The 21,945-nt window shown below is 38.5% G+C and overlaps 1 protein-coding gene across 4 annotated transcripts; it reads right to left on the bottom strand.

The window, feature by feature from the left end:
* Positions 1–1,497: 1,497 nt before the first annotated feature.
* Positions 1,498–21,935, bottom strand: ASRGL1 (asparaginase and isoaspartyl peptidase 1). Of its 4 annotated transcripts, none has more exons than XM_053939584.1 (7): positions 21,784–21,935; positions 20,344–20,614; positions 15,990–16,132; positions 10,869–11,023; positions 6,535–6,653; positions 4,541–4,651; positions 1,498–1,902 (listed from the first exon to the last, which is right to left on the bottom strand). In XM_053939584.1, the coding sequence occupies exons 2-7, from the start codon at positions 20,528–20,530 to the stop codon at positions 1,667–1,669; spliced, it is 951 nt and encodes a 316-aa protein (XP_053795559.1). In that variant the 5' UTR covers positions 20,531–20,614; positions 21,784–21,935; the 3' UTR covers positions 1,498–1,666. The 4 variants fall into 4 exon arrangements, with proteins under 4 accessions (XP_053795559.1, XP_053795558.1, XP_053795557.1 ...); XM_053939583.1 differs by lacking the exon at positions 21,784–21,935 and adding an exon at positions 21,634–21,712; XM_053939582.1 differs by lacking the exon at positions 21,784–21,935 and adding an exon at positions 20,987–21,549.
* Positions 21,936–21,945: the final 10 nt, after the last annotated feature.

Raw genomic sequence — 21,945 nt, 5'->3', positions numbered from 1 at the left:
CTGAATCATGGAGGTTATTCTTCTATTGCCTGTCCTCAATTTTATCTTCCACTACGGACAGGTAAGATAAGCAAAGCAGATTACTGATGACAAATACTTCGGAGGTGTTTTGGAAATGAAATTACTTGGTGTTTTTTTTTTTTTTTTTACCCCCAGAGAATAGCCTGGCCCTGTAGGATTTGTATCTCAGGTACAGAAGGAGAAACAAATTAATTTTTACTCAATAGAAGGCTACTTTTTTCTACTAATGAGCACATCAGAATTACTGTTACTGTGTTCTGAACTTTGGATGAGCAGTTAGCAGCCATTTTCAACATGATCTTCTGTTGAATAAAGTGCATAAGTACTCCATGGTCATGTTCTGCATCCACCATCTTCTCTTGAACCATTGCTGTCCACGTCCAATCATCTACAACGTCCAAGAAACCACTGATCAAAGCATAGAGCAAGTTAAGACAGTTTTGCCAACTCAGTAACGCAGCTTATTGTAGTTGGGACACAGGTATGAGTAGTTTCAAACCACAATTTAAGATTTTTGTTATGTTTATTTGGGCTATCTTGTAAAGGAAACATTCCACAGAATGATGGTATGTAAGAGAAAATCTAGTCACCAGCTGAAATGCATAAAATTATTACAGTTCTTAACAAAAAAATTATACAGTTGAGAGTCAGAAAAGAAATTTTTTTCTCTTTCTTTTAAAAATACAAAATCTTAATGAAGAAACTGTATTAGAAGTAACATAGAATATAATTTTTTTTTAAAAAAGAAAATCTCTGCAGATAATGTTTCAGACTTCACAAAGAAGCTTGTTAACAGGCAGTTTTATTTATTTTGGTACAACTTGCTTTGATCACTTACTTTCAGATAATTATGTTTCCAGTTAATTGGCATCTCTGTCTCATGTTTTGACTTAAAAGGTGCCTATCACCTTTGCATTTGAGTAGAAAAGATTGCTGTTATTTTTATTAAAAGCATGACTTTCTCTATTACTACCCCAGATATGAAGTCCATAGCATCTTTCCTTTTAACTGTCCACATACAGTTTGAAACATTGTAGCCTACTTGGTTGTTATGTCAATGAATGGAATTAGGCTCCTTAGCATCACATTTCTTTTCTCTGGAGAGTTACTTTCTTTGCTTCGTTATATCCTGTGACAAGTTACCTCAAGCCTGTGAGAACAATTTTAGTCTCAACTCTTCACTGCTCTTTGGTGGTATTTCATTGACCATTAGCAAGCTGGTACCATGAGATGGCTGCTCAAAATACTCTGGATTTTCATAATTCAGCTTTTAATGAATAGGTATTTTTCTCTCAAATCATCCTGGCAGCAGTCTCTGAGAATGGATGTGGAAAGGAGTTCCTCTAATACTGAAACTCAGGCTCCCTTTAATGTAAGATTAAGGCATGCTAACCAAGGAACCTACAGACCATTCCTAATCTAAAAAAGAGGCTCTAACTTCACAAAGGTATTAAAAGACTCCATATATATACTCCATATATATACATATGTCCACTAAAGAACTATGTCCAGATTTTGTTTTGACTGTAAATGTGGTAATGCCTGTGAATCAAAAGATCTTGCAGAAAAACAAAATCAACTGTCGTTGTCCTCCAGCAAAAACTGGAGATCTTAATTCTTCTCTGTCAGTCAACTTTCTTCATTCTTAGAATCCCTCCCTTTCAGATGCAAGAGCTTCATCAACAGACTTTATATGCTTCTCCCCAGCATAAATGCCATAATGCAGGTTGTCATCCTTTACAGTAGCCCAGGACATTTGCTTGGTGGAGAACCTTGCTGCCCACTCTCCTGCCTTGTTGACAACGATGACACCCCCCAAACCCCCAACTCGTGTCTTCATGTAGTCTAATGCAGTGTCCGCTGCTACCTCTGGTGACATTCCTGAAAAGAAAAACAAAATCACTTCATAGTACCTGTCCTGGCAGTTTTAAAATTCTCTTAAAATTTCACCCCTCCCCATGGAACCAGTCAAATCCAATTTCCCTTTCAACTAAATTGGCAAGAAACTTCCAGTCTAAGAAAGGATGCATTTTTGGAAAGGCTCTGGACAGTTGCAAAGAGCTGCTGTGGTGTGGTACTGCTCCAAGTATTCATTTACATAGCTTCTGATTTTGATTCATTTTCAGTGCTTAATACAAACTAACTCACAAACTTTATGTTCAAGACACACCATTTCTTATACCATAATTTGACTGGAAAAAAAATGTTAATCTGCAAGGTTTTCATCAAAGGTTTGTGACAAACTAGATCTAAAGCATTTACGATTTGAAAAAACACACATCAAAACAATTGAAAATTTCAGTAATCATCTCTGTTCTAGTTCCACTGGCTGCAACAGAGCTCAAAGCACGTACTACACATTGTCATAATTTATCAAAAGCAGACATCAGCATGACTCTTCCTGAAACTTCTGAAACCATCAGGCAAAATGAGGTCTCAATGTACTAAACATCAGACAAACGACCAGCAATGCAACTTTAGCTTTTCTCTACTTGATTTGTATTAAGAGGAGTACTTTCTAAATAAATCAAATTTAATAGGTACATCATACACACAGGCCTGTAATAGCTGCAAAATATCTGTTCACTACAAGTTTAAATATACATTCAGGAATGCAGTTGGCTTGGCCTAATTACCCTAAGATATAGACCCTCAGTAATGTTATGCAGCTTAGGTTATAGAACAAAACCTGACCTTCATGCCTTCCCTGCAAATTTTGAGTTAAAACCAAATAAAACCAGCAGAGTCAGAATTATTCACAGCTTGGGTGACTGACAGGATAAAGCTCCTTACTCTGATGCACGGGTGACACTGTGACTATTCAAGTCAGTGGCACTGTCTTCAAAGGGTCAGTATTTCACTGTTTGATTTTTCACCAAGACAACAGCTGCCACCATAAGACTGAAATTCCAACAGCTGTTAAGACTGGCAAAGCAATTTGCTCCTGAACTACAGAAGTAAATTTTGCAGCATTCGTCCAAAAGAGGATATTTAGTGTGCAAATTGCGAATAGCTGAACGGAATTATGAGGGCTCTGCAGTTGTTCTTACACACACAACTTCAGCTCACTGTTCAAGGACTCAAAAAGCTGTAACAACTTAAGGGTTTGTTTTCAGTGCCTTCATGGAAACATGCTGGGAGGAGGGGCCGGGGGGCATCTAATTGCTGACGTGTTTGCCTGGCAGCTGAGTTATACTTCTGAGCAGGATGAATGAAGGTAAAACAAGCATGGACAGGGTGAACAAGTGCAAACAAACTAGACATGAATACATGTGGGTTAATTTTCTTTTTCTTTTTTTCCAAGAAACTTTTTAATTTGAGACTCATTTGCCTTTCAAATTGATTAATCACAAGCCAGATAACTGCTATCAATGCATAAGTCTTGCAATGCAGTTAACTTCAAGCCAGAGAAGAAACTGGTTTATACAGTTTAGACAAGAGCTTAAAAAGCTGTTTACAAATTGAATACTCACAGACGTAATTTAGAGAGTAAAGGGAGAGCATAACATGTTAAGAGCTTTGGGAAATAATCTGTAGGTTGTATTTTATGCTGAAACTGTCACGTCAGCTATGAGATTTAGAGAAATGCACCCATTATATGCAAACAGCCCTAGAAAGCACAACAAAATATTCACAGCTGTTACTTGTCTCTCTACTTACTGCTTCTCCAATGAAAATGTAAATTGAATATTTTCCAACTATTTCCACTTTGGTCGATCTCAAAGTTACACTGTACTGCCCCAAAGCTACAGCTTTCTAAAAATAATGGTGATATCTATATTAATGATTCTTGAACTGCATGCAACACAAGTATGTTGTCTGTCTATGTTTACGGGCTGTAACATAATCAAGGGTTTAGATGACAGACTAAGTCATGAAGGTAAAACTACAAAGGGTCATCCCAAAGTCAGATTGTATTACAGTCACATAAGACATACTGTGTCAGCTGTTTACCACATACCCACCCAGTCAGTTTAGTACATTTTCCAAAACAAAGTGTAAATTGAAATCATGATTAAAAAGTCTCAAAATAATTTCTGTTGCTGTAATCAGAGTTGTTACAATAAAGACCTTTACAGTTCATGAGAAAGGCAATATACCATACTTTCTATTTCAGCTCCAGTTATCTGTTTCTAGCCCTCCCTTACTGATCTCTTAAATATATCTTATTTTTACTTCTCTTTCTTGTTTACAGAATTTTAGTTTATAATTGAGAAAAAAATATTAAGAGAACTATACTTTGTTTAACAGAAGAGTAATGTCTTTCAATGTACACTGATCTAAAGCACGATTCAGTACCAGGCAGCAGAGATAATTCTGTTTACTTCAGCTATTTTAGCTTTATTAATAATTTAATACTTTGTTTTGTTTCTGAAGTTTTTGTTTTAACCCATCCACATACCCCTGAGAGCAACTCTTCTGACAGCTGTTCTAAAATGACAGTATCTACAGTGAAACTTGTGATTAGGCAATGTTTCCTATCCTCATTACTTTCAATTACAGCAAGTTTGGAATATACCTTGCTCCATGTGATAGAGAATCAGTCGGGCTAAGACCACTTTCATAATGCTCTCCCCATGCCCAGTGGTTGAAGTGGCACCAGAATGGTTGTCAGCATAACCTCCACTTCCTTTTCAAAGGGAAAAAAAAAAGGCAATATTCTGTAATACAATTGAAAAGCCCTGCATTGTTTAAAATAGGTACCAAACATTTATTCCTTTAGGTCCATTAGCTACGTGCATTTCTAAGAGCAAAGTGTCAGAAAAGCTTCATTCTCATTTCTACCACAATATGAAAAGTAAAATATATGAAAGAGATGAACAACAGTTGGAGCAAGTCAGTTGCAAAGTTGAGAGAGAAGACTAGTGATCTGTTTGTGTACAAGAGGCAGAAGGAGGCCAACACTCCACAGGAATGGGCAAAAATATTTTCCAGAACAGGATGGGAGGGTATATTGAAGATCAGCAAGATAGGGTCGGGATGCAGAATGCCAGGTCATATCAATTGAGAAGATATAAAGGAAGACAGTGAGGCCATTGGTGATCTGACCAGTTTGAGGGGAACTTACCCTCCACAGCACATGAGAGATTCAAAGAGCATGGGCTCTAGTAAAACTTCACAAAGTACCCCTGAAGAATCTTCGGAGTCCTCACCATAAGCAGAGTATTTCTTCTGTTGAACTCCCCTTCTCCCCCCTTTTTTTTTCTCCCATCCTTGTTTTGCTGGCACATTCCACACCCTGTTCTCCACCAAGCTTCTGCTTGCTCAATACCCATATTTCTAGCACATCTCCTAAGAAAAGTATTTCCCAGGAGCTAGGAAGAAACATACCACAGCATTATAAACAAGGTACTGGGGGAGGGGAAAGAGGCCTTCGAAGAGCAATGAAAGTTTTTTCCCTTCTGTACTTTCTTAATCAGACTCTTTGAATGGACTCTGAGTAACATGTGGAAAAACACTGCCATGTTAAGTCAATGCCCCCTTACCAAAGCTTCTAATGCTTAAAAGCACAGCTGACATTTCTGTATCAAAACCTGAAGACACCTAACAAGACCAAAAGTTGCAAGCAATATGCTCAAAAGTGCCCAGTTTCACTTCTCCTTCACAAACCCATGTCCCAAACTGACATAACAACACTGAACATAATCTACACAGGAGGAGTGTAGATTTATTTTCCTTTCAACTTCTGCAACATTCAGAAGGCTGCAGCCAGACACAAAACTGAAAACCATAGTCAAAATCCAGAGGATACCAAAATGTCGGCAACTTTGTATGCAAAAGAAAGAAAGACAGTTTTATAATAATCATATACTGCCAACAGCAATGCTATTTGAGTTTGGAACGTTTTGCTAAAAATAATTATTTTCAAAATCCCAGCGCCATGGTAGAACCCTGAAGCAATCAATTGGCAAGTCTGCTTCATGAGAGGAAGAAGTCTGTGGAAAGGATTTCAAGTGTCTCTTTATACTTGGATAAGAAAGCTCTTAAAATATTTCCTTTATTCCACACCACATCTATTAGGTTCTGAGACAGTCTTATCGGGGCTCTCTTAAGAACAGGAATTTACTCAAAGTTGCAAGTCACTTTATAATTCTTGCTCACTGATACAACAAGTAGTAATTGCAATTATACCCACTTCCTTAAGTATTGAGGAAACAGCATCATAATATGGAGCAGGCTACAGTTTTTGAGTTACCAGAAAGCAGAGCCATAAGAAAGGAGAGCTTTATCAGAATCAACAGAAAGGAAACACAGGTGTTAGCACTGAAGAAACAAACAAAGAAAAAACAAACTCTCATCCCCATTTTCCACACAGAACTCCCAATTCTTTCTTGCAAATCTCCATGCTGTAAGGAGCTTTAGCTTTGATAGATTTGAATGTCAGACCTCCATTTCAGATGGACTAGTACTTATGTTTTTTTTCACTAATGAAAAGGAGAATTGTAATATTTCTTTTCTTTCTTTAAATGAGATGCCCCCAAAAAGTGAAAGACAAGATCCCACACCCCATACCTATGCATGCTGTGTCACCAACACGGCCAATCATTTTATTAGAGAGTCCTCCCGTGGATGTTGCACAAGCTACATTGCCTTCACTGTCTATAGCAACAGCACCGACTGTTCCAAGGTCTCTGCCAAGAAAAACAGTTCATAAAATTAGACAGAATTAAAGCATACCTGCCAAAGCACGTTGCCTTTATTTCTCACGTAGCTTTAAAGAAGATTTCTACAACAGAATTACTGCTTATCATAAAGCTATTTTTGCCATGCTTCTCATTACAAAAATAACAAGAAACATGCAATAATTCTCACAAGCTTTGTATTTAATAGAGTAGAAAACACTTTTTTTTTGATCTTTCCCCCATGTCTTGTTTACTTTTGTAGCATGGAAACTTGGGGAGGAAAGAAACCCGCAAAACAAAAGCACACAGGGCAGAAATACTTCTAGTCATTATATTCTGGAGTAGTTTTTTGGCTGACACACAAACTGACACACAACTTTCCCCTAAATGGCAACTCAAAGATGCAACAATTGGCTCCACTGTTTCAACAGGAGGTTAACCGGAATTATTAATGACAATGCACGTAAATGAGTGAATACAGAAAAGGACTAATGTTATGCATGCACTGAATCATTTCCTTCCTGTTCCTCCTCTTTCCTTTTCCTTACTCCCCTTAATGTTTGAACGCTATATATATATTAAAAAAAAAAGCTTATTTATTTTTCTTTCAACTAGTATTGCTTACAATGCATCATTAAGACATACTTTAGTCTTTGTACTCTGTAGCTACGTAATCTTGAGGTTTAAATCACTTGGCCAGTAGACTCTGCTGAAACTGCACATTGGTTTAAAAATCTTCAGGCACTGAAGAAAACAGAAGTCTCAACTATATCTTTATTTCTTCAACACAGAAAAGTCATATACAATAGCCTGCTCAAAATAGAAATGTAGTTGTGTATGGAAAAAAAAAAAAAAAAAAAAAGCCTGTCGTGACTTACTGTAACAGTTGCTGCACTGACAAGTGAGGCATTACTGAGAAGCAACAGTTTAAATATCCTTATATTCCAGTCTTAGCAATTCATGTAGGAACATAAATCAGTATGTGACTAGGAGAAGTACACCAAATCCCCAAAATAATTTAAATCCCTCCACACAGAAAAATAATTTGTAACAATCCGTCACAGAACTACCCAACAGGCAACTGGAAAAGGAATACCTTTCGAATTTGCCTAGTGTTTCTCTACAGCTGTGCAAAATCAAAGCTAATTAAGTCAGACAAAGTCTTTGTGGACCTTGAAACCCATAGTCAGTTTCTCAGAGACCCAACTTCCTGTTCCCGCCTGCTTATGTAAAATATCATACTGTTAGTCCCTACACTTCATTCACAGCAATTGAAAGTTGACTGATGAATCACAGGCCTTATAGGCTGCTCTGACATTTATGTAGAGATGGACCTCATCTCAAACTGATATGATGGTGCAGATGGGCTTCCCACCCACCCATCTGTTACAAGTGATTTGCTGAAAAGAACATTAGTAAATTCAGTACTCCCTTGCACATTCATGTAGCACCCTTCAACCAACTAAAGTTAGATTCTCTTGAGAAACTAAGAAAGATGTATCCAGATGTACATTTTCTTAGATAAGTATTTACCTTAAGCAACTGTGAAAATAAAAGCACACAGATGACACAGGCAATAATTACCTGTTTTGGTATGAGAGCACAACTGGCAATAAATAAAGTGAATGTGTCCAACACACCTCATCTGCAGTCAAGCAAACAGACAACTGCACTTGATTTCTTACACTCCCTTTTTTACTGCTTCAGTTTAACCTTTCCTTTGATGATCCTTAGAACAAATAAGATACAAATAAATTTTTTTGCATGGCTAGTTGACTCCGAAACATTAACAAAGAAGACAAAACTGCTATCAAATTATAACCATCTCTCTATTTTTAGTTATTTACAGTAGCAAGAACCTCAACAAGTACCTGTGATGTACCAGAGGATGCTATTAGGGTTTTTTTCAATCAAGAATTATTCCTATATACTGCATATACTGTGATACAGAATGTATCATTTGGATTTGTTCATTTCCTTTTGTCTAAATCTTTCATTATCCAACACCCATGAAGTGACATGTATTTACACTATCTCCATGTAACTAACGAGTTAGTTAAAAGCTATTTTGTCTCTCAGCCCTGCACCAGTAGTGGGGTTTTTTGTTTATTGTTCTTAGGGTCCTTGTTAGTTTATACCTCAAGTTACTCTAGCAGTGTGATTCACAGTGGGGCTAGGAGCCCATTTTACTACCTTACAGCCAGACTCAACACCCTTTCTGTGGGATTCTCAGGCAAACTTCAGTAATTGTTAACAAGGGTACTGCCAGAGTCTTTGCAGTGGGAGACTGCAGATAAATCAAATCATGCCTTGCTATCAACAAAAGGCGTGCAAGATGGAACGCTGTACACGCAATGGAATCCTAAGCTTTCACCATAAATTAATGCAAGCTTCTAACCAGCAGAGGAGAAAGGTATCTCTTATGGAGACACCAGACTTTGCCTGCAAAGCCTATGAAACCCCAGGGTTTCCAACACTGTGAGGATCAGGGGACTGGAAGTAAAATATACAGCAACCTTCAAATTCCCAGTATGATCTGGTATTATGTTGCCTCTGACTAATACTGCTTCACTTTCAGTCTGTTCACCTCAGGCAAGTTTCTGCATAATCACTGTGGACATAACAGGGAAAAAGAACATTCCACGTGTGATACAGAATGAAACAGGTTTGCATTAAAAAAGACCTGTTTTAAACTTTGTGAATTTGTACTGATGTTTTGGTTTTCAGAAAAAGAACAGCATGGCCAAGACAAGAAAATGTTTTCAGCCTTTCAGAAATACACAAGCTTTTTAGTATCAGATATTCCAGAAGAAGTCTGAAACTGAAGATGCCTAACACTGTTTTCAGGAAAAAAAAAAAAAAAGAAAAAGGTAAAAATGAAGCAGTTATGAGGAATTAATGAAGACCTAAATGCCATGCTATTCCAACTGGAATGTTCAAGAGAATTAGAGGAACCATCCTTAAAATTCTTCGCAATCAATGATAATACCACACAGTCCTTGGACAGACCACAGATCAAAAGAAAACTTCTGTTGGATACAAAATAAATTATGATGAAGACCAAACTATGGTCAAGGAACAACATCACTTTGTTTACAAGACCATATTTACCCTTGTCTCATTACTTTGTTTTTCCTTCCAGCAATTTAATGAAAGCAACATATAGGTTGTAATTTATAGCCTAATTTCATGGACTTTAATTAACATGCTCACAGAAGAAATTTCCTCCTTCTGATCTACAAATTCCGCTCTGCTCCTGCCATTACTCCTGTTTCACAAAACAGATGAACACCACATAATACAGCATTTATGTAATGTAATACAGTGTTTTCCTGCATCACAACCATGGGTGTACAAATGGAAGCTCAAAACAATTTAGTGTTTATGCCTCCCTCACAGGCACAGAAAACATTCTTGACACCTGATGTTTTTCATTCCTTTACTGTCTCCCTCACCTTCCCCTCTACTTTATATGAGACTACTTATTTTCCAAGTGATATTAATTTTGCTTTTGGGCAATACCATCCAGCAGCATCTCTATTCCCACCCACCACTAAACTTGGTCTTTTTTTTCATTTCCTTTTTATAACCAACAGCCACAATCACCACTCAGAAGGAATTACTGGTCAAACTCTGATGTTGTTTAACTATCTAATCCAATTTAAAGACAAATCTGATAATCTACTTAATTCTTAACAAAGATCAGCTTTCTTAGATTTTTGGGGTTTTTTATTAACTTGTTCTAGTATGTCAACTGGGGATTTTTTAAAATCAGTTCACCCACAGAAAAAGCTATACAAAATAATACCTGCTGTTTGTAAAAGCTACTCTCTGCACTTGTGTAACTGACAATTTTAGGAGCAGTAACAAGTTCTAACTTTGTTCTCCAATAAAGCCACAAAACCTATTCTATTGTCAAAGTGACCAATAATCTTCTTAAGCAGCAACAAGTTTCATCAAGTTTGTTCCATTCATTTAAGTTTAAGCAAATTCATTGAAAGCTTGATTTTCTACTGCTTTCAAGAAAGACACACTGTAAAGACTGTATCAAACCACATAACATTTGCAATACAGGCCTTTGAGGTTTATGTTTATTTGTTTGGGGTTTTGTTTTTCTTGGTTCCTTTGTTTGTTTGGGGATTTTTGGTTTCTTTTGAGTTTCTTTGTAATCAGATAGCCCAAAGTAAATTATCCAAATTTGAAAATAAAATGTATTTTACCTACTTTTGAAACTCTTCAGGGTTGGAATCTGGCTCAAGGTTCTTCTTCCATCTCTCCCGGGATCTCTCAGTTATGAGTTTCTCCCCTGGAATTTCAGGAATACCCATGGCCTGAGCAAACAGGTGTGCACCATGGTCAGTCAGCAGCATGTGCTTCGTCTGCAGAAAGACAAGAGATTAACTGACAATTCTTATTTTGTCTTGTTCTGAGCAGTTTTATATAACTGCTATTCTTAGAAGTATCCACAAAAAGAAAACCACAAATTTTATTTTAAAAATTTCTAAACTTCTGTCCACATCCCCTTCTACTATAGATGAAGAAGCTTTCAGTTCTCCAAACCACAAAGTTTAACCATCAATAGAAAAGATTGTACTTATCTATTTAACACTTACTATAATGGGAGAGGAAAAATTGGTAATTTTGTTCTTTAGCTAATTTGTATGCAACTGTTTTGTACTGTTTCAAATGAATCACCAAATTACTTCATAACTAACTGTTTTGTCCATTTAACTAAGAGATTTAGAAGGCTTTTATTCAAAAGAATGCTAAATAAATTCCTGTTTAAAGGCATTACACCTAGTAAAATAACCAACAAATGTAAATAGCATACAACTAAAATGTTCCTTATCATCAGCTGAACAATTTCATTTTCAATATTTCCTTCAACAAGCTGCTATTCTTATTAACTCAGAGGATCAAATTTAAGAACAGAATACTTTCTAATGGGTTTGACCAAAAAATGTTTACTCTCTTCTAACAATCCTTTGAAGTTCTATTTTGATTCCTTTATTTACAAAGCACTTCAAACCAGATTTTAATTCAACAACCTTAGTTAATTCCATGCTTCAAAGTCTGTAGAGCTTGGTTAATTCATATTTTAGAGAAACTTGCCAGATAAATTTATTTAATTAGTCCTTATATTTTAGTAGTAACTCTGAGCTCTGAAATCTGATTTTTTTTTGTTTTGTTTTAATATGTCAAAAAGTAAGCAGCAGCTTCTTGGACAATTACACAGCTGTCAATTGCTCATCAGAGCCTGGGAAGGTTTTAGAGAAGTGGTAGTCTGACTATACAGCACAGAACAATTTCAGAGCAGAGCACCTAACTTATAGCCAGCCTTTCTGTCCATGCAGCAGCACAGCACAGCAGACCAGCTGAGGTCCAAAGAGAACCATGATGCTGGAGGCAGCAGGTCTGCAGAGCCTTGTTAAGCACCCACATGGCACAGAAGCAAGGACAGCAGAGCTTGGGTATTTCTGTACCATGCTACTTTCTGGAGGACATTTACAGCCTCAAAGGTTCAGGTTAAGATGTTGCAGACCACCAACTGCTGTTGATTTCTAAAGCAATGGCAAGTAACCACTACCATGACCAATGCACAGCACTGCATTGTTTTAAAGGATTCCAGACAAACCTATTCCCAAGTCAGAGACACCAATCTCCACCTAAGCCTATTACAGCCTCTGCATTAAGCCCTTTGGACAGGGACAGAGGACTACACTTTAGAAACATTTCTGATGTTGCAGCCCTGACATCAAACACTTTTGAAAATTTAAATGCCTTTCTAATTAATCTTTAATTCATGAGAGTATTGCTTTAGGGAATACTAAGGGTGACAAGAAGAAGTCCCCTGTATATGTGCAAGCTGCCATCGGGCTTTCGTGCTGTGTGCTGTTACCACATTACGAGACGATGTAAGACCAACCTATTTGTAACAAAACTAACAAGTAGTGTTCTTCGAATTGAAACACAACTTCTTTGTGCAATACTGCCCCCCTCTGCCACTACCACTAACCCACGAGAAGCACACAATACAATGTTCAAAATAGTTCTGGTTTTTATTTGTGGGTATGGGTTGGGTTTTTTTTGTTGTTTGGTTTTTGTAGGAAATTTGCTTTAGTGTTGATCTGTACCAGAAGGCTGTGTCCTCCATCCCTTGCTTTCTTCAGCAACTAAGACTACAGCATCCTTTAAATACGTTTTAAAAATAAAAAGTTTTGTTATAAAAAATAGAAGTTATTTCTAAAAGCTTTTTCATAGAATTCCATCCCCTATGCAAATTTGCATAACATGCACCTTCCTAGGCTACACAAACAAGAAATACATATTGATAAATAAACTTCTACGATAAGACTTTGTGTTTGTGTTTCCTTTTTTCCTTCTTTTTCAGTCCTCACTGAAAAGAAGATGTCTTAAGATGATTTTTATCATTCTCTTCAGCAGATGCTGTCAATCAAAAGAACTAGCAGAACACTGCCAAACAATGTAAAAGCACATTTTTCTGTCCCATTCTCCTAGTTTCATTAACATGTTTGTTAATGTAAAGTGCCTACTTTTTCTGGAAGACATTTACATAAAGTAATCCAAAAGGACAAGAAAAGGGTTCAAGAGATCTTACAAACAAGCAACAAATGCTGTCACTTTTAGTTAATTTCATTGGAAATGGGGAAAATACCCCAAATTTCTGCCTGGCCTGAAGTTTACACCATCACAGCTCTTTTTTAAAAAATTCTGGCAGCACAGAGCATAGATAAAAAACCTGTCCCTTTGCCTCAAGAAGTCTGTGTTCTAAGCTAAATTCTCTTTTGCCTAATGTAAAGTCCTACACAATAAGAATAGGGGAAAATATACACAGCTTACATATACCAATGAATTAGTGCTCTAATGTTCATGAGAAGTTTTGGAGCTGAGAAGGGTTACATGCCCCAAATTAAAAAAAAAATTAAATGCATCATTCTGTGTTCAATACAAAAAGGAATAATTCAACAGAAATTTAAGTGCTTTTTCAAGAATGTATTACATTAGTAAGTGTACTAAAAGTCTTCCACCGCTAGAAGCTCCTGTGAACAACATTACAGTAAATTATGAATAGAAATTATTCTGCTGCCCTCCTTTTTTTCTACTTCATGAATTTGGACAAGTTTGAGCCCAGCGGGAAAGTGACAGCCCAAAGGACAAATGTGTTGCAACAATCAAGAGGAGCTATTCTGGCCACCAGATGGAGCCCACACTGTTCTACAATAGGATGGAAATACAATTACAAGCAGATGTACAGGGTGGTTTTGGTTGGTTTGTTTGTTTTCAGGAGCTGCATGTTTCCAAATTCTTTATGGCATTAAGGCAGCTAAAAACCACTGGTAATTATGCATACAGACTTAAGACCCCAGAAAAACTACCTTCATTACCCCCAGGTCTCACAGTTAAAAATGCTTTTTAATCAAGCACAGTACAACAAAACATACCATGAAATGTACTGTGAAACACCCTGAGGTGGTGTCCCAAAACTCCTGTCCAAGATGAACAGATGGGCAACAATGAGCAAAGAGCAACATCAGTTGGTATTCCCATTTATGGGAGATGGAGAAGCACAGAAACTCATCTTAAGACACATCAAGCAATTTAGGCCAACATTTACATTTGAAATTTATCATCAGGCACACAGATTTTTTTGCATCTTGGCAAATAGCAATGCGTGTACCACAAAATGTCATGGTGGTAGGGCTACACCATCATACTTGGTCCTGTAGAGTGGAATTTTATGATTTCATTTCAAATTTAGCCTCAATACTTTTGAACACCAGAAGCACCATGCAATGACAAAAAAGACCTTGTTAATAGACAAGACAGAGGAGAGGGCTTTCTATTTGTTGGTTTGGGGTTTTCTGTTTAATTTTTAAAACACACTTTGCAAAGTTATTTCTCAAAATCCAACAGTGTCATTTTGACCTTATTCTTGTTGACTTAAATAGGATTTTTTTTCATGGACAAGACAACAAAGAAAATAAATCAGCAATTCTGGAATAAGAAGTAAACAATAGGCATTAAAATAAGTTCTCTACAGAAGAAAATAAAATAAAATACAACATTCACTTTAATATGCTAGAGACATCTCTCCCCCAACCCTTCATCTATATTCTCAAATTCTGTCTTTGTGAAGCTGTCTACCACCTATACTTATTTACTGATCTAGTTAATAACAAAAAAAAAAAAACCTGCATGAAGGAAAAAACCTTATTCATCACAAGTTTTAACCTTGTTTTCTAGTAAACATACATTTCACTGAAGTCTTTATAGTCAATATTTAGTGAAATGTTCTGATCTTAATATCAGAACTGTATTTCAATTAAGGACACGAAAAATTCTATCTGCTTTGCAGGCCATTGAGAAAACAAATGTCAATCATCTTTATAGATCACCAAAACAGGTTTTGTTCCCTCAAAAGCAACTTTGAAAGGTTAAAGAAACATAAGTCTTCTTTATTAATAAGTGTTTTTATAAATATGAACCTTTTCAACAACGGGGCAGCTATACTAGTAGGATGAAAATCTAAACTCCAAAGACAATACAAAATTTTTGATACTGTCACAGCCTCGTAATAGTAAAACAGACACAGATATCACACAGATCACTCACTCCCATCCTTACATAGATCAGTTGCACCATATCTGAAAAATAAGAGAAGTCTGCTGTGGCAAATATTAGATGGACTTCTTAGTGGAGTGAGGTGGGACTGATCTTATATAGAAGGTCAAGTAATATTTTACTGCTCTGATAAATCTGATTATCTTGGAATCAAATTGTCAGCACCACATAGAGCTAATGTTATCTTCCACTGGTGAAGACTACAACTGTTATGGTGCTACCACCTGATTAGGTCACAGTGGAGAAGGCTAGCCAGAACAACACAGGAATGCATTACGCAGCCAAATATGTAACTGGGTCAGTTAATTCAGCTCCATATCACTGCAAAGTGAACAGCACACTACCTAACTTTAATCCTGCAAGATCAAGCACAACACTCAGTGACAACATAAAAGCTCTTCAAAAAAACAAGTGAAAAACAACAAAAAAAACCCTTGAATACCAGCAGCAGAACTACAGGAGACCAACATGTATAGGTCAAGTTATGTTTCCTTAGAATGCTATTGTTTATAATATTTCTCAAAAGCCCTTAAAGTAAGTGCTTCATGGTCATGACCATAGTTTCCAAACACTGCAATCCATTTCTCCCTTCCTTGCTGCTTTAAAGCACTACACAAACACCATCACTGAGGTGTATCAATATACTGGATCAAGTTCAAAGGAAAAGAAAATGTTTCATACTCAAGTACATAATCAGCATACCTTTTCCATAACAAGTCGAGCAAGTTTTATAGGGTTTGCTATGCACTTAACTGCAGATACTGCTCCAGAGTCTAAATTTTTTCCATCCATGATAATGGCATCCATTTCTACTTCACCTTTTTCATTCAGAACAGATCCACAACCTAAAGACAAAAAAAAAAAAAAAAAAAAAAAAATAAAATAAAAAAAAAAAAAAAAAAAAAAAAAAAAAAAAAAAAAAAAAAAAAAAAAATAAAAAAATAGGGCAAGAGAAAAAGAAGCAAGTCATTAAGCGCTAACCACCCAGGTGATTCAATTATAAGCTCCCATCAAGCAACCTTTCTCTTTCCCACTTTGCTGACTCACTGAAAGTATCTCCCAAATACAAACAACCCAGCAGAAACACTGCTGAGTATAACCACAAAATCCAGCATTAACAGAAGTCTCACAGAGTACAACACCTATTTTAAAACTAAGTTTTATTTTTAAATAAGATGAAAAACACACTTCCAATCCCATCCAAATCATATACTTGGTATTAAAGTTAAATCAACAAACCATCATGAACAGAATTCTTTATTCCCCAGATAACTTTTAAGTGTAAAAAAGTATTTTGCCTTTGAAATTCTTCCAAAGGAGAATACACCACCCAAAGAAATAGTGTTTGATCCTGTCAACAGATTAACATCACACAGCACTCCAAGAAACTGCCAAAATTAATGAAGCAGAGTAAGTGTCCCCTCACTACTGTACCAAAAGCTTGAAATAACAAGTTCTTTCATTAAAAAATAAAAACACTATATAAAGTCATTAAAAAAAAAAAGTTAAGTAATAAAACATCACGTAGTTAACTTCTTCTATAATTATCAGTGCTACCACTAACCTAATTGAAAATTAATGACATACAAAATGAGACAATGCAAATAAGGTGTTTTTTTAAATAATGCCAATAATTGTACCACAGAGGAATAACAGGTTGTAAGTCATCAAGTGCACAAGCCTTGCTAATAGAGATGGTGAAGACCAAACCTGAAAAGAAGTAAAAAAACCAAACACGGCAGATTTACACAGTACCTCGGGTAAAAAGCCTGAGCATTGTACATAACTAATCCACAGGGTTTTTCTCCTTTCTGTTAAACCAACATTAAAGCAGTCCAGAAAACACTGTAAATAACTGACATTAAACTTTTATACCAATGTACTTCAGACCTGAATATATGAAATTAAATCCCCTGTGACAAAAGGCAGCTAAATCCTGTAATCCTCCTCTTGTAATCTCAAAAACTGCCCGTGCTACATATAGACACACCCCCCAAAAGTTATTTTTTACCTGTCTCCAACTGCAGAAATTATTCCACAATTAAGCCCTGCATCATTCACAATATGTTAACTTCTAGACTGGTCTGTAAAGAGCTTACAGGTTAATTGCCTTGTGCCACCCATGTGAACATCATTCTTCCAGCTTTTTCTTATGCTGGTAAGGAATTGTTTTCTTAGCTAAACCCTGCCATGTTCTTTTAACTTCCTTTGACAGGGTAGGCTTTCTAATCCATGATCATAAAATTCCCACTAGAACTAGGGTACCCCTTTCTCAAGCATCAGTGACCAGAACCATTTCCAGGGGAAACGCAACCAGGCCCCTTCATCACTGCATTAAGAGTATCCCATGTCTACTGGACACATTTCATAGGATACACTTTAGCATTTTAGAAAATTTGCTGAGCAGACAACAGTTGCAGACAGTTGCTGTAATCAAAGGCAGCTTTCTAAACAAGTCTCCTTTTACAGCTGGTAAAGAGAGACTGGTAGGTGCCTTTTAAGAACAATTCATCCCACTTGCCATAGACTCACAGAAAGGCCTGGGCTGGAAAGAACCTTAAAGATCACCTAGTGCCAACCCCTTTCCACAGACAGGGATGCCACCCACTACATCAGGTTGCTCACAGCCTGGTCCAACCAGGCCTTGAACGGGGCATCCACAACTCCTCCAGCTTTGAGAGCTGTACAGCCAACTTTTCTCATTCCACTAGTCACCACGAAAGTCTGTACGCTGTTGTAGATGTTGGCGAACCCAATGGGAAGAATGATGATGTCTAACTCCATTTCAGAAGGCTGAATGATTTCTTTATTATAATTATGTTATAATACATTAATATGCTATATAAAAGAGGATACTAAATACTACCTGCTACTTTCTCTAACTATCATATCTAACTCACTCACAACCCGTGACCCTGTCCTCCAGAGTCCAGACACAGGTGGATCCGATTGGCCATCACGCCCAAACAATCCACCATGGTCCAACCAAGCGCTCACTCTGGGTAAACAATTCTCCAAACACATTCCACAAGAGAAAAACAAGGAGCAGAAATAGAAATTGCTTTCTCTTTCATTTCTCTCTGTGCACCTCAATAAAAAATCCTGCGAGAGAGAGAAATGTGCTTGCCACAGTACGCCACAGCAAAGCTAGTTACTGAACTTCAAGTGATCTCAGGTAGGATGAAACCTTCCTTCTGTGGTTACAGGCTGCCTTTTCACCTGCCTTCCAAAGCAATAGGTAGGGACTACCAGCCTCTGAGGCTGTGGCATCCATTGGCAGTAGTGCTAAAAAAAAAACCCCACATTTTTGGCTTCTTATTAAGCAAAGGGCTGGGAAAATGAGACAGAAAAATAGAAGACACAAAGTCTAGGAGGAAACAAATAATCAACATGTCTGACATCAGCCTAATCACAGCTGGGATACTGAGAGGAGTACTCCAACTCCCTCTATCTGTAGATAGGTAGATCTGTCCTCTGTCCTGCAAAGGCTGCATAGGAAAGAGTGTGCAAGGATCAATAGTGTCAGTTCTTACACCTGGAGTACTCATGCCAAGCTGGTTCATACTGCTAGCCAAAAAGATCACACAGAAATATAACCACGCCACAAGTAGAACTTGATGACTTTATCAAGCTGCACAAGTCACTAAAATGGTAATTTTATACACCAGTATAGCTTCTGAGCCCTTGCACCAAGCCTACATTAAGATGACCCTACACAGCATGGCTACACCCTATCATGCAAAAAAAAGTACACAACTTGATTATTCTGTCCATTCTTTCCCATCTTTATTGTTGTTTCTTAGCAATGTCTGTTTGCCTAGAAAATACTATAGCAAAACTGGTTTTATCCTTTTATGAAGATAAATACTACACAATGAGTTTTAAACAGCCACTCCAATGGGGGTTCTTTTCACATAGCGTTCAGCTCATTTTTGCCAGATTCTGAGAGCAGCTGTACCTAATGAGCATTAAAACAATTAGATATATCTGTAAGTAACAGACTACTTGCCACTTTCATCATCATAGTCAAACCTGAACAATGGGTGAAGGCTCAAGTCCAGTTAAGCAAAAGCTAAATGAGAGAATGCCACCCTGATGCTAATTATATAAAAGTACACACTACACCTTCAAGTCCATGTCATGATTTCAGCTTGAATGCTCTAAAAATCAAAATGTTCAACTCAAGTCAATAACAAAACAATGAAACTTTCATATTAAATAAAAGCTGCTCTTGACTGCAAGGTGAGACAGAACAATGAACCTCTGCAAACTAACTGAGCACATAACTAATAGCCATGTTACCTAAAACACTGAGCACCTACATTTCATTCCATGTTCTTTTCTGACATACCATGGTGGGAGTGGGGAAATATTTTTGCTGAAATTCACCAAAATAATAAACTTTAGGTCCTAAGAAGAGGAGAAAGTATTTGATTACTACCACTAACATTAATTCACATTACTGATTAGGAAATCCAGTTATGAACCCTTACTAAAGGAAGGTATAGATTTACAAGTCATATACCATTATTGCATTGCTTCTCTAGTATTATTTACAAAATAACTAATTGTAAGCATTAATGAAGAGAAAACCACCTAAAATCCTCAACACCAGTATTTCTGTGGCAATAGGTAAAGGTCAAGCACTCAGGATTAAACTATGCTGCAAGGGTATATCCAAGAGCCTTAAAGAGATTCATTAACTTAACACATATTCTGTAAGAGTTCATGCCTTAAAACTGGATATACATAGCACAGTAACAGAAGATTTACAGAAAAGTAAAGCAGCACTACACAAATTAAATGGCAGGTACGTAACACCGAAGAATGGAAAAAGCATAACTCATCTTCCTAAGTGTACTATGAGAAACTACAGTGCATACCATGCTGAGAAACCACCTATTCTGTGACACTAGTATTTACTCCACTGCAATGTACATAAATCAATATTAATGCAATAATAATAATAATACAAGCTAGGATTTTCAGAAGCATCAGGGCAAAATACTTGAAATATAATACGATTCTAAGTCCACTTAATTCTTTGAAAAATTACCTGCATTAAAATGAGGATCATCTTCCATGGACCGTACTGCCTCCTCAACCGCATCTACGGCACTGCCTCCCTGCCTCAGGACAGCGTAACCTCGCAGCGCAGCTCTGACAACACCAGCACGACATCCCTCTTCTCGTTCTTGGAAGATCCGGCCAGCCCCACCATGCACCACGATGACAGGCTTCATCCTGCCAAGTTCCTCCCCAGGCTTTCAGGTCAGTGCACGCAGGTCAGTTGATGGGAAGGAGCGGTCTTTGGCATGTGCTTCTTTCTGCAAGGAGAGGGGCTGCAGGTTAGGTACTACAATTTTACCTTCTGGGAAGCCAAGTACTCACACGGAGGAGCTCCTAATTCAGTCTTGATGAGGCCCCATGCAACTTGGTGATACTCTGAGGCCAGCCCCGCTTTGAGGAAGGGTCTGGGTCAAGTGGCACAGGAAGGGCCTCTTTCAGGCTAAGTTACTCTACAATCTGCTTGTTTAGTATGAACCTAGTCTGGTAATAATAAATTACATGGGAATAAGCATTTGAGTAATCCTTGAACCCGCTAATTGCTCTTTTAGACAGGCAGCCTGTTGTCAGAGTACAGTAATATCACCAGCAATAAAGAAAGGCAATTGACCCGACCTGAGTTAAAGGCTTACCCAATTCAACCATCTGGATCCCAGACCTCTGACCTCTTGCAATGCTTTGAACTTCGAGCAGGAAAACAAGGTGTTCATTCACACCTGGCAGCCAACACCGTGTTGTTACTGCTCATGGCCTCCTGCGAGCAAAAGTCGCTACACATCTTTGGAGATGCAAATCACGGGGTTTGCTTCCAGAAAAAGGTAAAGAAGCAGCAGCTAACTCATGTCCAATGAAATCTGGGGCACCTCCCAGAGAAAACTCCCCTCGTGAAAAGCTTCTCGGGGACGGCTATTTTTGGAGGCTGTGAAGAATATAATCCAGCAGCCTTTCCTCTCATCATACAAGCAAACCCTTCCGACAGAGCCTCCCGCGCTCCTCCTGTCCCTCACACTCCTGCTGCCCCAAGGGAGGCCGGCCGGGCAGCAGGCGGGGAGCAGAGGAAATCCAGCCGGGGCCGCTGTGAGGCATAAAATCCCGTAAGCGAGGCCGTTCAGGTTTTATTTCATCCAGCAGCTACGCTCTTCCCTCACTCAGCACGGGCTACCCTCGGCCGTAGACCCAGCCCTGCCGCACTCCGAGGCGGCACCTCCGCTCCCGGCGGGCCTGCGCCGCTCTCCCGCCCGCCCCCGGCGTTCCCGCGGAGTGCGGGGTCCGATCGCACCTGGAGCGGCCCGTCCCCGCAGTGACTCACGGCCGCCCCGGGCGCGCTGTGCCGGTGCCCGCGGCAGCGCGGGGCGGGCGCAGGCCCAGCGACCTTTGCCCGGCAGCCGCCCTTGACAGACATGGCGCCGCCGGCTGCGCCGAGGCGTACCCGCACAGAACGTGGCGGCTGCTGCCGTTCGCACCCCGCGGTCTCCGCCCCGCTCCGGCAGGAGCCGGGCCGCTGCCGCCGGCCCTGAGGCAGCACGGCCCGGCCTGGCCCGGCCCCGGGCTGCCGACAGCGGGTGCGGCCGCACCGCGCTCAGCCCGGCGT

Source organism: Vidua chalybeata, chromosome 3 (genome assembly GCF_026979565.1).
Source record: "Vidua chalybeata isolate OUT-0048 chromosome 3, bVidCha1 merged haplotype, whole genome shotgun sequence".
Taxonomy (NCBI): domain Eukaryota; kingdom Metazoa; phylum Chordata; class Aves; order Passeriformes; family Viduidae; genus Vidua; species Vidua chalybeata.
The sequence above is the reverse complement of the archived record's forward strand: the minus strand, read 5'-3'. Positions and strand labels throughout refer to the sequence as shown.

Bases quoted from the DNA above. Each gene is read 5' to 3' on its own strand.
- ASRGL1 (XM_053939584.1), bottom strand. From the start codon at position 20,530: ATGAAGCCTGTCATCGTGGTGCATGGTGGGGCTGGCCGGATCTTCCAA. The intron at 16,133-20,343 runs GTAATTTTTCAA...TTTTGTCTTTAG, and splicing joins TGATCCTCATTTTAATGCAG to GTTGTGGATCTGTTCTGAAT. The intron at 6,654-10,868 runs GTAGGTAAAATA...TTTTCTTGGCAG, and splicing joins AACCCTGAAGAGTTTCAAAA to AGACCTTGGAACAGTCGGTG.